The sequence below is a fragment of the Corvus moneduloides genome, chromosome 15 (genome assembly GCF_009650955.1).
Source record: "Corvus moneduloides isolate bCorMon1 chromosome 15, bCorMon1.pri, whole genome shotgun sequence".
Taxonomy (NCBI): domain Eukaryota; kingdom Metazoa; phylum Chordata; class Aves; order Passeriformes; family Corvidae; genus Corvus; species Corvus moneduloides.
In genome coordinates, this window is record NC_045490.1 from 16,755,609 (window position 1) to 16,769,703 (window position 14,095).

At 56.3% G+C, this 14,095-nt stretch overlaps 2 protein-coding genes across 2 annotated transcripts; both read left to right on the forward strand.

Annotated features, from left to right (window-relative positions):
* Positions 1 to 1,981: 1,981 nt before the first annotated feature.
* On the forward strand, positions 1,982 to 4,683 carry LOC116451522 (protocadherin alpha-6-like). The gene has a single exon (XM_032125103.1). The coding sequence runs from the start codon at positions 2,068 to 2,070 to the stop codon at positions 4,597 to 4,599; it is 2,532 nt and encodes an 843-aa protein (XP_031980994.1). The 5' UTR covers positions 1,982 to 2,067; the 3' UTR covers positions 4,600 to 4,683.
* Positions 4,684 to 9,087: 4,404 nt separating this feature from the next.
* LOC116451523 (protocadherin alpha-6-like) lies at positions 9,088 to 14,095 on the forward strand. The gene has a single exon (XM_032125104.1). The coding sequence runs from the start codon at positions 9,143 to 9,145 to the stop codon at positions 11,669 to 11,671; it is 2,529 nt and encodes an 842-aa protein (XP_031980995.1). The 5' UTR covers positions 9,088 to 9,142; the 3' UTR covers positions 11,672 to 14,095.

A 14,095-nucleotide genomic window follows, 5' to 3' on the forward strand; every position in this document is an offset into this window, starting at 1 on the left:
TTTTATTGTTGGGCTTTTTTTCCTTTCATAGTGGCTATGTTTTGGTAACTGTGTATGAAACGCAGACTGCTGAATTTTGGCAGCTGTCAGGTGTCAGATGCTGAGTGATTTTCCATCAGCAGGGAACTGCTTTTTCTGCGTGAGCTAAGTTTAATTTTGAGAGAATTGTCTGCAGTTCAGAAGTCAGCTTCCAGCCACCATTCTGATAGAAATACATAATGGGCACTGCATTCTGTTCAGTTTTTGCAAAACCTGAGTAATTTTTTTTTTATGTCCAGCTTCCCCAGAAATACTGATAATGTTAAGGGCAAATATCCCTTTAAACCAATTTCCCTCCCTGAGGATGTTTCTTTTCTGAAGAAGGAACCAGTCATGCCACAGGTAAGTCACTCACCTGAAGTGGATGTGTCTGAGACAGGTGTTCTTCAGCTCCTCTTCAGTTGTGCCATCTTCATGTTGAATCATCACAATGTTGACCCTATGGGACAAACAAAGCATCATTGTCTCCTTTTGTACTTTCCCTGCAGCTTCCAGGCACAGGTGGGTGGGTGGCAGCCACTGGGAATGGAGGAGGGACCGCACTCCACCTCAGGGAGTGGCTGTGTTGGGAGTCACGGGGATGTTCTTAGTGCCAATGCCGTGGTGTTACCTCGGTGCATTTTGTTTGACTGCGTGACAGGGGCATCCTGCGAATGGTTGGGAGTTTTTCTGCGGGGAGCAATGCTCGTAGATCCTGAGGTTCTGGGTGTGTTGTTGTGGCAGTGCATTCGTGCCTTAATGGGAAGGCATAAACCTGACAGGTAGAAAACGAGTCAGGAAGCATCGAGATACATGAAGAGTGCTCAGGACCAGTGGTTGCCCAGTGCTTTTTAAAGTTTTTATGGAGCATTGTCGTGCTGGGCTGTGATAGCTTTGAGTTCCTGAAGGAGAAACTCCCCTGAGTTGTTTGGACTCTTTCAGGCTTGCTTGCACAGATGTCTCAGTAGCTGTGGCTTCACCTTTTGTGTCAGAGAGTGGTGGAACCTGTTCTGATACACAGGAGCTGTTCTTTGGCGTGTGATTGCCTTGCTGTGTTATTGCTGCATCCTTGAGAGTACTGGAGGCTGAAAAGTGTGGCCTTTATCCTGGAAAATGGGGAAGTTGTGAGTGCATGGACAGGAGGAAAGCAAGAAGATTTTTACTTCTCTGAAGAGATGGAGGGCAGAAGGGAAGAGGAAGGAGAGCCTTTGCCAAAGAATATGTCCCTACACCAAGTCGAGAATGTCATAGACATGGTAAGGTTACTCCCTTCTTGGTAAGGGAAAAATGAAGAGAGGATAGAAATGGAAGAAAATTGGAAGCAAGCAAGAAAGGAGTAGATAGAGAGCAAGGGAGAAACTGTAACTGAGTTTACTGGCATGTCACCGACACTTCTACCCTACACAAAAAGGGAGGAAGGGGATAAAGGAGGAAAAAAAGGAAAGGAAGAAGAGAAAGAAAACCAGAAAGAAGATGCTAGGAAGGAATGACAGAAGGAGGTGATTAAGAATGGAAAATTACAAAGAGAAGGAATTTGAAAATAGGATTACGCACCGAGGATGCCCCTAACTCCCGACCGGAGCTGGTTCCCACCAGCCTCCGCCTGGATTAGATTCCGGTGCTCCGGCGTTGATGCCACGTAATTAGAGTGGGTGGATCCGAATTCTTTTGTTTACCGCGCGGAGCCGGAGGCGACTGGCGAGATACCAGAAGGGATACAGAAGAGAGAAGTGGAAAAAAAGCCCAAAGGATAAAATAAAAAAGGAGCACTTTTGGAAGAGACGGCAGAGGAGATGGCCATGACGGAGCGGAGGCGCGGGCGCTGTGGCGGAGCGTGTGAGGCGGCGGAGCAGCGCACGGTGTCGCTGCAGGCTCAGGAACGGCGTGTCGGCGGCTCCGCCCCGGTGCGGCGGAGAGCCCGGCTGTGAGCGCGGGGGGGCGGCGCGGGCCGGGCAGCAGAGCCGGTGCGTCCGGGCGGCGGCGGGGAGCCGTGCGGGGCCCGTGCCGGGGCCGGCAGCCAGAGCGGCAGAGGCGGCGGCGGCGGCGGCGATGGGGGAGCGTTGTTGTGCGGTGGTGCGGGTGCTGGTGCTGCAGGCGGCCTGGGCGCTGTCGGGCGGGCAGGTGCGGTACTCGGTGCCGGAGGAAGCCAAGGCCGGCACGGTGGTGGGCCGTCTGGCGCAGGACCTGGGCCTGGAGGCGGGCGAGGCGGAGGCGCGGCGGCTGCGGCTGGTGGCGCAGGGCCGGCGGGCGAGCGTGGAGGTGAGCGGGGCGAGCGGCGCGCTGCTGGTGAGCTCGCGGCTCGACCGGGAGGAGCTGTGCGGCAAGAGCGCGCCGTGCGCGCTGCGGCTGGAGGTGCTGGTGGAGCGGCCGCTGCGCGTCTTCCATGTGCAGCTGGAGGTCACCGACATCAACGACAATGCCCCCATCTTCCCCGCCGCCCGGAAAAACCTCAGCATCGCGGAACTGTCTCTGCCGGGGTCTCGTTTCCCGCTGGAGGGCGCGTCGGATGCGGATATCGGAGCGAACGCGCAGCTCTCCTATACACTCAGCCCCAGCGAGCACTTCTCTCTGGATTTACAAAAATCGAGTGAGCGAAATCTTGTACCCGATCTTGTTTTAACGAAATCTCTGGACCGCGAGACGATTCCCGTTCACCGGTTGTTGCTGACGGCGAGTGATGGGGGCCGGCCGTCTCTGACAGGAACAATGGAGCTGTTGATCTCAGTTTTGGACGCCAACGACAACGCACCCCAGTTCAACCAGTCAGTGTATAAAGTGAAGCTACCGGAGAGTGCTGAGGTGGGGACGTTTGTGGCGCGTGTGAACGCCACGGATGCGGACGAAGGAATTAATGGCGAAGTGACATTTACTGCAACCAGCTTCATTCCCGCGAGTGGAAGAGATGTGATTTCCGTCAATCCGAATACCGGGGAAATTCACCTCACAGCAGCCCTGGACTTCGAAGAAGTCAGTATATTTAATTTCCGTATTGAAGCGAGGGATAAAGGGACACCTCCACTATCCGGTCACTGCAGCGTGGAACTGGAGGTGCTGGACGTGAACGACAACGCGCCGGAGGTGTGGGTGACGTCGCTGTCGGTGCCGGTGCCGGAGGACGCGTCGGTGGGGACGGTGGTGGCCCTGCTGAGCGTGTCGGACCGGGACTCGGGGGCGAACGGTCGCGTGCGGTGCTGGGTGTGGCCGGCGTCGCCGTTCGGTCTGGAGGCGACGTTCGCGGGCTCGTACTCGCTGGTGCTGCGCGAGGCGCTGGACCGGGAGCGGGTGTCGGAGTACGAGGTGGAGGTGCGTGCGGAGGACGGCGGGGCGCCGGCGCTGCGCGGCAGGCGCGGGCTGCGGGTGGCGGTGTCGGACGTGAACGACAACGCGCCGGCGTTCGCGCAGGCCGTGTACACGGTGCTGGCGCGGGAGAACAACGCGGCGGGCGCGGAGCTGGCGCGGCTGTGGGCGCGGGACCCGGACGAGGCGGGCAACGGGCGCGTGAGCTACTCGGTGTGGGAGGGCGGCGTGGGCGGCGGGTGGCGTCCGGCGTCGAGCTACGTGTCGGTGGACGCGGAGAGCGGGCGTCTGTGGGCGCTGCAGCCCTTGGACTACGAGGAGCTGCAGGTGCTGCAGTTCGAGGTGCGTGCGGTGGACGCGGGCGAGCCGCCGCTGTGCGGCAACGCCACGGTGCAGCTGTTCGTGCTGGACGAGAACGACAACGCGCCGGCGCTGCTGCCGCCTGCGGGCTCGGCGCCGGAGGCGGGCGGCGTGGCGGGCGAGGCGGCGGCGGCGGCGGCGGCGGGCTCGGTGTCGGTGTCGGGCACGCTGTGGGCGTGGGCGGCGTGGGGGGCGCCGGCGGGGCAGGTGGTGGCGAAGATCCGCGCCGTGGACGCCGACTCGGGCTATAACGCGTGGCTGCGCTACGAGCTGTGGGAGCCGCGGGGCAAGGGCCCGTTCCGCGTGGGGCTCTACAGCGGCGAGGTGAGCACGGCGCGGGCGCTGGAGGAGGCGGACGGCCCTCGCCAGCGGCTGCTGATCGTGGTGCGCGACCACGGCGAGCCGGCGCGCTCGGCCACGGCCACGCTCAGCGTGTCGCTGGTGGAGGCCGCCGAGGCGGCGCTGGCCGCGGCCGCGGGATCGTCGTCGTCGTCGTCGTCGCGGTCGGCGGCGGGCGCGGAGATGGGCGCTGGTGCGGCGAGTGCGGCGACGAACGTGTGGCTGGTGGTGGCCATCTGCGCGGTGTCGAGCCTGTTCCTGCTGGCCGTGGTGCTGTACGGGGCGTCGCGCTGGGCGCCGCGGGCGGCCGTGCTGTCGGGGCCCGGGCCCACGACGCTCGTGTGCGCCAGCGAAGTGGGCAGCTGGTCGTACTCGCAGCGCCACAGCCGGAGCCTGTGCGTGGCGGACGGCGCGGGCAAGAGCGACCTCATGGTTTTCAGCCCCAACTTCCCTCCGCCGCCGCCCGGCCCCGCGGCCAAGGACACGCAGCCGGAGCCCTCCGCTCTCCTGGACACGGTCAGTGGCACCGCCTTGCTCGCCTCTACTCTTTCTCTTTCCCTTTGTCCCTTCTCTCTCATTTCCTAACCTGGCTCTGCTATTAGCCGGGCTCCGCCTTCTCGGCCTGAGGGCGATGGGTGCTTAAGTTAATTGTATTGGGTGTTAATTGCACCTTTGTATCTGCTGCCTCGTCCTTGCAGGGTAAGGGTAGTGCGGTTTCCTCTTTGTGTAGACCCCTGAGATTTGCTGGTGTGGATGTGAATTGTTCCGCCCTAGAATGAAATCACTGCTGGTTGCCACGGGAGCTGTCCTGTGATGCCTGGAGGTTTCCGTTTTGGAGACAACGCTCCTGCTTGCTGGTTGTGTAGATTTTCCACCCGAGCTTGCTGAAGCTGTGCAGGACAGGCTGTGACTGTGACAGTCCCCCAAGTGCTGTGTACCTCCTCATTGCCTTTGCTGACTGTGGTGGTATCACATGTGGTTTCTTCTGTGCCCTCATGTTCTGTCATGTGTCCTCTACAAGCGATGCGAGGCAATGTGACCAGCTGGACTTGTGTTCCCACGTCATTATTAAAACTGGGAAGGCATTGTGGTCTTTTCATGTTTTGTTTCGCGCCCAGTTTTTGTTAGCTGCAGTTGTTAACTTGCATTCCTGGCTGGAGAGGTGGCTTGATGGACCCTGACCTTGTGTTGACATGTTTTTTCAATATTTACATTTGGAACACCTTTACAATTTCCTTGCAATTCCTCTTCTAAACAACAACGACAAAAAATCTACTACCAATTTTTTCTACACAGTAAATATCTGTTGTATTGGTGTGCTCATCACCACGTTGTTTGGTCTCTCTCAGCAAGACATCAGTGTCCATTGCCATGAGAGCAGTCCTGTATAGAAAATATTGGTGTCAGATCTGCAACACTGCCAGAGCTCAAGGTGCAGCTGCAGAGTCTGCCAGACCATGTATGTGATGCCACCTGTGTGGGTTTTACAGTGCTCTCATTGGTGGGAAGGGTAAGCAGAAGTCAAATTGATTCCTGAGGTAGGGGAAGCAAATTATGCCTTGTCACAGAGGTGAATGTGGCAGTGACACTGAGTAGGGTCCGGCTATGTCCTGATGTGAATGGTGACCTTGAGCACTGGGAGGACTTGTCTGAGGGAACCTGGAATAATTTTTAAGAGAATGGGTCATGTTGTAAGAGGAGAGGAATGGAAATGATGTCCTTTTCTGGAGAATAACTGTTTCAGACTGGGGAATGGAGGATGCTTAGAGGAAAGCAGGAGCCAGGATGGGCACAGAGTGTTTCTGCGCAGGATCCTTTCCCAAGTTCCAAGGGTGTGAAGTTGGAGGCCTTCTGGATCTTGAGATAATATGTGCTATTGAAATGGCCACAGAGTCCTTTGAGGTTATGAATATCTCCCATCAGAGACAGTTCCTTGTGCTGCCACTGGCCTGACATGTGGAATGTGCTGGATAAGAGTTGGTAACATTCAGACTCCTGAAGGTTTTTGCTGCTGCTGCTGCTTTGGGAGTGTTGTTGTGGGAGGGTAGCACTTCAAACTGCTTTCCATGTGTATTGTAGGGCGTTTATACCAGCTCCCACAGCTCTTGCCATGGTGGGTCTGTGCTCCTCTTCAGACACGATTTTCATGGCAGTTGAGGGGGTGGGTGTAATCTTGTTGAGCTTTTCTTCCCCTTCCTGTGCTCTTGCAGAGTCAGTGTGGGAAGAGATGGGGTGTGCTGTTATCACACATGGCTCATTCTGGTGTCTGGATTGTACACACGAAACATCCTCATCTACAGAGCAGCCCAGCCCTGGGTTCTATTGCAGAAATTCTCTCACCCAGTTGGCATTTTGAGTGCACTTATGCTTCATCTTTTGGTGTGAGCTCTTGAAGGAGAAGATCTATGGGGACTGGGATGAGAACTGTTCATGACTCTAATCACAAAACCTTTAAGAACTCGATTTGTATTTGAAGTTGCTGAAAAGACACAAAGCATCCTGGCATGTGGGAAGAGTCCAAGAGTCACAGAATGGATTTGCAGCACTCTACATCATATTCTCTGTGCCAGGCATGAGGGAAGGGGAGGATTTGAGTACATCATTGGGGAGGAAATGGAGAATGTCTGCTTAATAGAGGAGATCCCAGTTCCCAGGGTGTAAGACAGATGATTACAGTGGAATATCACGAGGAGGGTCCCACCACACAGTGCTGCTCTCCTGGGATCCTCTCAGGACACCCAGAAGTTCTGCATATCTTAGGGCAGTGTTGTTCTTTCTGGTATTGCTGCTTGTGGAGACATCTGCCCTGCGTGCCTTGAATTACTTGGGTTTGATGTGGAATGTTGTTGGTCAAAGAGAAGCTTTTGAAATTTGGATCATGCTGCCGTGCCTTCTCTGAGCGTTTCCTTGATTACCTTTGCTCTTAGTCTTGCTAGAGAGGGGAAGGATTGGTCTTGTATTCAAGATGTTGCCTTAACTTGCATTTCAATAAAGTGGAATGGAACATTTTGTTTTCCTTTTCTCCTCTCTAGTCAGACCTGCCCAACCTTTTAAATTTTTGGTAGGCTTTTTATTGTTGGGCTTTTTTTCCTTTCATAGTGGCTATGTTTTGGTAACTGTGTATGAAACGCAGACTGCTGAATTTTGGCAGCTGTCAGGTGTCAGATGCTGAGTGATTTTCCATCAGCAGGGAACTGCTTTTTCTGCGTGAGCTAAGTTTAATTTTGAGAGAATTGTCTGCAGTTCAGAAGTCAGCTTCCAGCCACCATTCTGATAGAAATACATAATGGGCACTGCATTCTGTTCAGTTTTTGCAAAACCTGAGTAATTTTTTTTTTATGTCCAGCTTCCCCAGAAATACTGATAATGTTAAGGGCAAATATCCCTTTAAACCAATTTCCCTCCCTGAGGATGTTTCTTTTCTGAAGAAGGAACCAGTCATGCCACAGGTAAGTGACTCACCTGAAGTGGATGTGTCTGAGACAGGTGTTCTTCAGCTCCTCTTCAGTTGTGCCATCTTCATGTTGAATCATCACAATGTTGACCCTATGGGACAAACAAAGCATCATTGTCTGCTTTTGTACTTTCCCTGCAGCTTCCAGGCACAGGTAGGTGGGTGGCAGCCACTGGGAATGGAGGAGGGACCGCACTCCACCTCAGGGAGTGGCTGTGTTGGGAGTCACGGGGATGTTCTTAGTGCCAATGCCGTGGTGTTACCTCGGTGCATTTTGTTTGACTGCGTGACAGGGGCATCCTGCGAATGGTTGGGAGTTTTTCTGCGGGGAGCAATGCTCGTAGATCCTGAGGTTCTGGGTGTGTTGTTGTGGCAGTGCATTCGTGCCTTAATGGGAAGGCATAAACCTGACAGGTAGAAAACGAGTCAGGAAGCATCGAGATACATGAAGAGTGCTCAGGACCAGTGGTTGCCCAGTGCTTTTTAAAGTTCTTATGGAGCATTGTCGTGCTGGGCTGTGATAGCTTTGAGTTCCTGAAGGAGAAACTCCCCTGAGTTGTTTGGACTCTTTCAGGCTTGCTTGCACAGATGTCTCAGTAGCTGTGGCTTCACCTTTTGTGCCAGAGGGTGGTGGAACCTGTTCTGATACACAGGAGCTGTTCTTTGGCGTGTGATTGCCTTGCTGTGTTATTGCTGCATCCTTGAGAGTACTGGAGGCTGAAAAGTGTGGCCTTTATCCTGGAAAATGGGGAAGTTGTGAGTGCATGGACAGGAGGAAAGCAGGAAGATTTTTACTTCTCTGAAGAGATGGAGGGCAGAAGGGAAGAGGAAGGAGAGCCTTTGCCAAAGAATATGTCCCTACACCAAGTCGAGAATGTCATAGACATGGTAAGATTACTCCCTTCTTGGTAAGGGAAAAATGAAGAGAGGATGGAAATGGAAGAAAATTGGAAGCAAGCAAGAAAGGAGTAGATAGAGAGCAAGGGAGAAACTGTAATTGAGTTTACTGGCATGTCACCGACACTTCTACTCTACACAAAAAGGGAGGAAGGGGATAAAGGAGGGAAAAAGGAAAGGAAGAAGAGAAAGAAAACCAGAAAGAAGATGCTAGGAAGGAATGACAAAAGGAGGTGATTAAGAATGGAAAATTACAAAGAGAAGGAATTTGAAAATAGGATTACGCACCGAGGATGCCCCTAACTCCCGACCGGAGCTGGTTCCCACCAGCCTCCGCCTGGATTAGATTCCGGTGCTCCGGCGTTGATGCCACGTAATTAGAGTGGGTGGATCCGAATTCTTTCGTTTACCGCGCGGAGCCGGAGGCGACTGGCGAAATACCAGAAGGGATACAGAAGAGAGAAGTGGAAAAAAAGCCCAAAGGATAAAATAAAAAAGGAGCACTTTTGGAAGAGACGGCAGAGGAGATGGCCATGACGGAGCGGAGGCGCGGGCGCTGTGGCGGAGCGTGTGAGGCGGCGGAGCAGCGCACGGTGTCGCTGCAGGCTCAGGAACGGCGTGTCGGCGGCTCCGCCCCGGTGCGGCGGAGAGCCCGGCTGTGAGCGCGGGGGGGCGGCGCGGGCCGGGCAGCAGAGCCGGTGCGTCCGGGCGGCGGCGGGGAGCCGTGCGGGGCCCGTGCCGGGGCCGGCAGCCAGAGCGGCAGAGGCGGCGGCGGCGATGGGGGAGCGTTGTTGTGCGGTGGTGCGGGTGCTGGTGCTGCAGGCGGCCTGGGCGCTGTCGGGCGGGCAGGTGCGGTACTCGGTGCCGGAGGAAGCCAAGGCCGGCACGGTGGTGGGCCGTCTGGCGCAGGACCTGGGCCTGGAGGCGGGCGAGGCGGAGGCGCGGCGGCTGCGGCTGGTGGCGCAGGGCCGGCGGGCGAGCGTGGAGGTGAGCGGGGCGAGCGGCGCGCTGCTGGTGAGCTCGCGGCTCGACCGGGAGGAGCTGTGCGGCAAGAGCGCGCCGTGCGCGCTGCGGCTGGAGGTGCTGGTGGAGCGGCCGCTGCGCGTCTTCCATGTGCAGCTGGAGGTCACCGACATCAACGACAATGCCCCCATCTTCCCCGCCGCCCGGAAAAACCTCAGCATCGCGGAATTCACCACTCTGCCGGGGTCTCGTTTCCCGCTGGAGGGCGCGTCGGATGCGGATATCGGAGCGAACGCGCAGCTCTCCTATACACTCAGCCCAAGCGAGCATTTTAGAATAGAGGAAGAAAACAGTAACTCTCGCAGTAAATCCTTATTTCTGGTACTCACGAAATCTCTGGACCGCGAGACGATTCCCGTTCACCGGTTGTTGCTGACGGCGAGTGATGGGGGCCGGCCATCTCTGACAGGCACCATGGAGCTGGTGATCTCGGTGCTGGATGCGAACGATAACGCGCCCCAGTTCAACCAGTCGGTGTTCAATGTATATTTGCCCGAGGACGCTATACAAGGCACGCTAGTGGCGCGGATGAATGCCACGGATGCGGACGAAGGAACTAACAGGGAAGTGAGATATGAAATCGATACTATTGTTCCTCCCTCTGCCTCAGATGTATTCAGCATCGATGCAAATACTGGGGAGATCAGACTGACGGGCGGCCTGGACTTTGAGGCAGTTAATTTATATGACCTAAATGTTAAGGCGACAGATAAGGGGACACCCCCGCTGTCGGGTCACTGCAAGGTGGTGTTGGAGGTGCTGGATGTGAATGACAACGCGCCGGAGGTGTGGGTGACGTCGCTGTCGGTGCCGGTGCCGGAGGACGCGTCGGTGGGGACGGTGGTGGCCCTGCTGAGCGTGTCGGACCGGGACTCGGGGGCGAACGGTCGCGTGCGGTGCTGGGTGTGGCCGGCGTCGCCGTTCGGTCTGGAGGCGACGTTCGCGGGCTCGTACTCGCTGGTGCTGCGCGAGGCGCTGGACCGGGAGCGGGTGTCGGAGTACGAGGTGGAGGTGCGTGCGGAGGACGGCGGGGCGCCGGCGCTGCGCGGCAGGCGCGGGCTGCGGGTGGCGGTGTCGGACGTGAACGACAACGCGCCGGCGTTCGCGCAGGCCGTGTACACGGTGCTGGCGCGGGAGAACAACGCGGCGGGCGCGGAGCTGGCGCGGCTGTGGGCGCGGGACCCGGACGAGGCGGGCAACGGGCGCGTGAGCTACTCGGTGTGGGAGGGCGGCGTGGGCGGCGGGTGGCGTCCGGCGTCGAGCTACGTGTCGGTGGACGCGGAGAGCGGGCGTCTGTGGGCGCTGCAGCCCTTGGACTACGAGGAGCTGCAGGTGCTGCAGTTCGAGGTGCGTGCGGTGGACGCGGGCGAGCCGCCGCTGTGCGGCAACGCCACGGTGCAGCTGTTCGTGCTGGACGAGAACGACAACGCGCCGGCGCTGCTGCCGCCTGCGGGCTCGGCGCCGGAGGCGGGCGGCGTGGCGGGCGAGGCGGCGGCGGCGGCGGCGGGCTCGGTGTCGGTGTCGGGCACGCTGTGGGCGTGGGCGGCGTGGGGGGCGCCGGCGGGGCAGGTGGTGGCGAAGATCCGCGCCGTGGACGCCGACTCGGGCTACAACGCGTGGCTGCGCTACGAGCTGTGGGAGCCGCGGGGCAAGGGCCCGTTCCGCGTGGGGCTCTACAGCGGCGAGGTGAGCACGGCGCGGGCGCTGGAGGAGGCGGACGGCCCTCGCCAGCGGCTGCTGATCGTGGTGCGCGACCACGGCGAGCCGGCGCGCTCGGCCACGGCCACGCTCAGCGTGTCGCTGGTGGAGGCCGCCGAGGCGGCGCTGGCCGCGGCCGCGGGATCGTCGTCGTCGTCGTCGCGGTCGGCGGCGGGCGCGGAGATGGGCGCTGGTGCGGCGAGTGCGGCGACGAACGTGTGGCTGGTGGTGGCCATCTGCGCGGTGTCGAGCCTGTTCCTGCTGGCCGTGGTGCTGTACGGGGCGTCGCGCTGGGCGCCGCGGGCGGCCGTGCTGTCGGGGCCCGGGCCCACGACGCTCGTGTGCGCCAGCGAAGTGGGCAGCTGGTCGTACTCGCAGCGCCACAGCCGGAGCCTGTGCGTGGCGGACGGCGCGGGCAAGAGCGACCTCATGGTTTTCAGCCCCAACTTCCCTCCGCCGCCGCCCGGCCCCGCGGCCAAGGACACGCAGCCGGAGCCCTCCGCTCTCCTGGACACGGTCAGTGGCACCGCCTTGCTCGCCTCTACTCTTTCTCTTTCCCTTTGTCCCTTCTCTCTCATTTCCTAACCTGGCTCTGCTATTAGCCGGGCTCCGCCTTCTCGGCCTGAGGGCGATGGGTGCTTAAGTTAATTGTATTGGGTGTTAATTGCACCTTTGTATCTGCTGCCTCGTCCTTGCAGGGTAAGGGTAGTGCGGTAACCTCTTTGTGTAGACCCCTGAGATTTGCTGGTGTGGATGTGAATTGTTCCGCCCTAGAATGAAATCACTGCTGGTTGCCATGGGAGCTGTCCTGTGATGCCTGGAGGTTTCCGTTTTGGAGACAACGCTCCTGCTTGCTGGTTGTGTAGATTTTCCACCCGAGCTTGCTGAAGCTGTGCAGGACAGGCTGTGACTGTGACAGTCCCCCAAGTGCTGTGTACCTCCTCATTGCCTTTGCTGACTGTGGTGGTATCACATGTGGTTTCTTCTGTGCCCTCATGTTCTGTCATGTGTCCTCTACAAGCGATGCAAGGCAATGTGACCAATTGGACTTGTGTTCCCACGTCATTATTAAAACTGGGAAGGCATTGTGGTCTTTTCATGTTTTGTTTCGCGCCCAGTTTTTGTTAGCTGCAGTTGTTAACTTGCATTCCTGGCTGGAGAGGTGGCTTGATGGACCCTGACCTTGTGTTGACATGTTTTTTCAATATTTACATTTGGAACACCTTTACAATTTCCTTGCAATTCCTCTTCTAAACAACAACGACAAAAAATCTACTACCAATTTTTTCTACACAGTAAATATCTGTTGTATTGGTGTGTTCATCACCACGTTGTTTGGTCTCTCTCAGCAAGACATCAATGTCCCTTGCCATGAGAGCAGTCCTGTATAGAAAATATTGGTGTCAGATCTGTAACACTGCCAGAGCTCAAGGTGCAGCTGCAGAGTCTGCCAGACCATGTATGTGATGCCACCTGTGTGGGTTTTACAGTGCTCTCATTGGTGGGAAGGGTAAGCAGAAGTCAAATTGATTCCTGAGGTAGGGGAAGCAAATTATGCCTTGTCACAGAGGTGAATGTGGCAGTGACACTGAGTAGGGTCCGGCTATGTCCTGATGTGAATGGTGACCTTGAGCACTGGGAGGACTTGTCTGAGGGAACCTGGAATAATTTTTAAGAGAATGGGTCATGTTGTAAGAGGAGAGGAATGGAAATGATGTCCTTTTCTGGAGAATAACTGTTTCAGACTGGGGAATGGAGGATGCTTAGAGGAAAGCAGGAGCCAGGATGGGCACAGAGTGTTTCTGCGCAGGATCCTTTCCCAAGTTCCAAGGGTGTGAAGTTGGAGGCCTTCTGGATCTTGAGATAATATGTGCTATTGAAATGGCCACAGAGTCCTTTGAGGTTATGAATATCTCCCATCAGAGACAGTTCCTTGTGCTGCCACTGGCCTGACATGTGGAATGTGCTGGATAAGAGTTGGTAACATTCAGACTCCTGAAGGTTTTTGCTGCTGCTGCTGCTTTGGGAGTGTTGTTGTGGGAGGGTAGCACTTCAAACTGCTTTCCATGTGTATTGTAGGGCGTTTATACCAGCTCCCACAGCTCTTGCCATGGTGGGTCTGTGCTCCTCTTCAGACACGATTTTCATGGCAGTTGAGGAGATGGGTGTGATCTTGTTGAGCTTTTCTTCCCCTTCCTGTGCTCTTGCAGAGTCAGTGTGGGTAGAGATGGTGTGTGCTGTTATCACACACGGCCCATTCTGGTGTCTGGATTGTACACACCAAACATCCTCATCTACAGAGCAGCCCAGCCCTGGGTTCTATTGCAGAAATTCTCCCACCCAGTTGGCATTTTGAGTGCACTTGTGCTTCATCTTTTGGTGTGAGCTCTTGAAGGAGAAGATCTGTGGGGACTGGGATGAGAACTGTTCATGACTCTAATCACAAAACCTTTAAGAACTCGATTTGTATTTGAAGTTGCTGAAAAGACACAAAGCATCCTGGCATGTGGGAAGAGTCCAAGAGTCACAGAATGGATTTGCAGCACTCTACATCATATTCTCTGTGCCAGGCATGAGGGAAGGGGAGGATTTGAGTACATCATTGGGGAGGAAATGGAGAATGTCTGCTTAATAGAGGAGATCCCAGTTCCCAGGGTGTAAGACAGATGATTACAGTGGAATATCACGAGGAGGGTCCCACCACACAGTGCTGCTCTCCTGGGATCCTCTCAGGACACCCAGAAGTTCTGCATATCTTAGGGCAGTGTTGTTCTTTCTGGTATTGCTGCTTGTGGAGACATCTGCCCTGCGTGCCTTGAATTACTTGGGTTTGATGTGGAATGTTGTTGGTCAAAGAGAAGCTTTTGAAATTTGGATCATGCTGCCGTGCCTTCTGTGAGCGTTTCCTTGATTACCTTTGCTCTTAGTCTTGCTAGAGAGGGGAAGGATTGGTCTTGTATTCAAGATGTTGCCTTAACTTGCATTTCAATAAAGTGGAATGGAACATTT

Bases quoted from the DNA above. Each gene is read 5' to 3' on its own strand.
- LOC116451522 (XM_032125103.1), top strand. From the start codon at position 2,068: ATGGGGGAGCGTTGTTGTGCGGTGGTGCGGGTGCTGGTGCTGCAGGCG.
- LOC116451523 (XM_032125104.1), top strand. From the start codon at position 9,143: ATGGGGGAGCGTTGTTGTGCGGTGGTGCGGGTGCTGGTGCTGCAGGCG.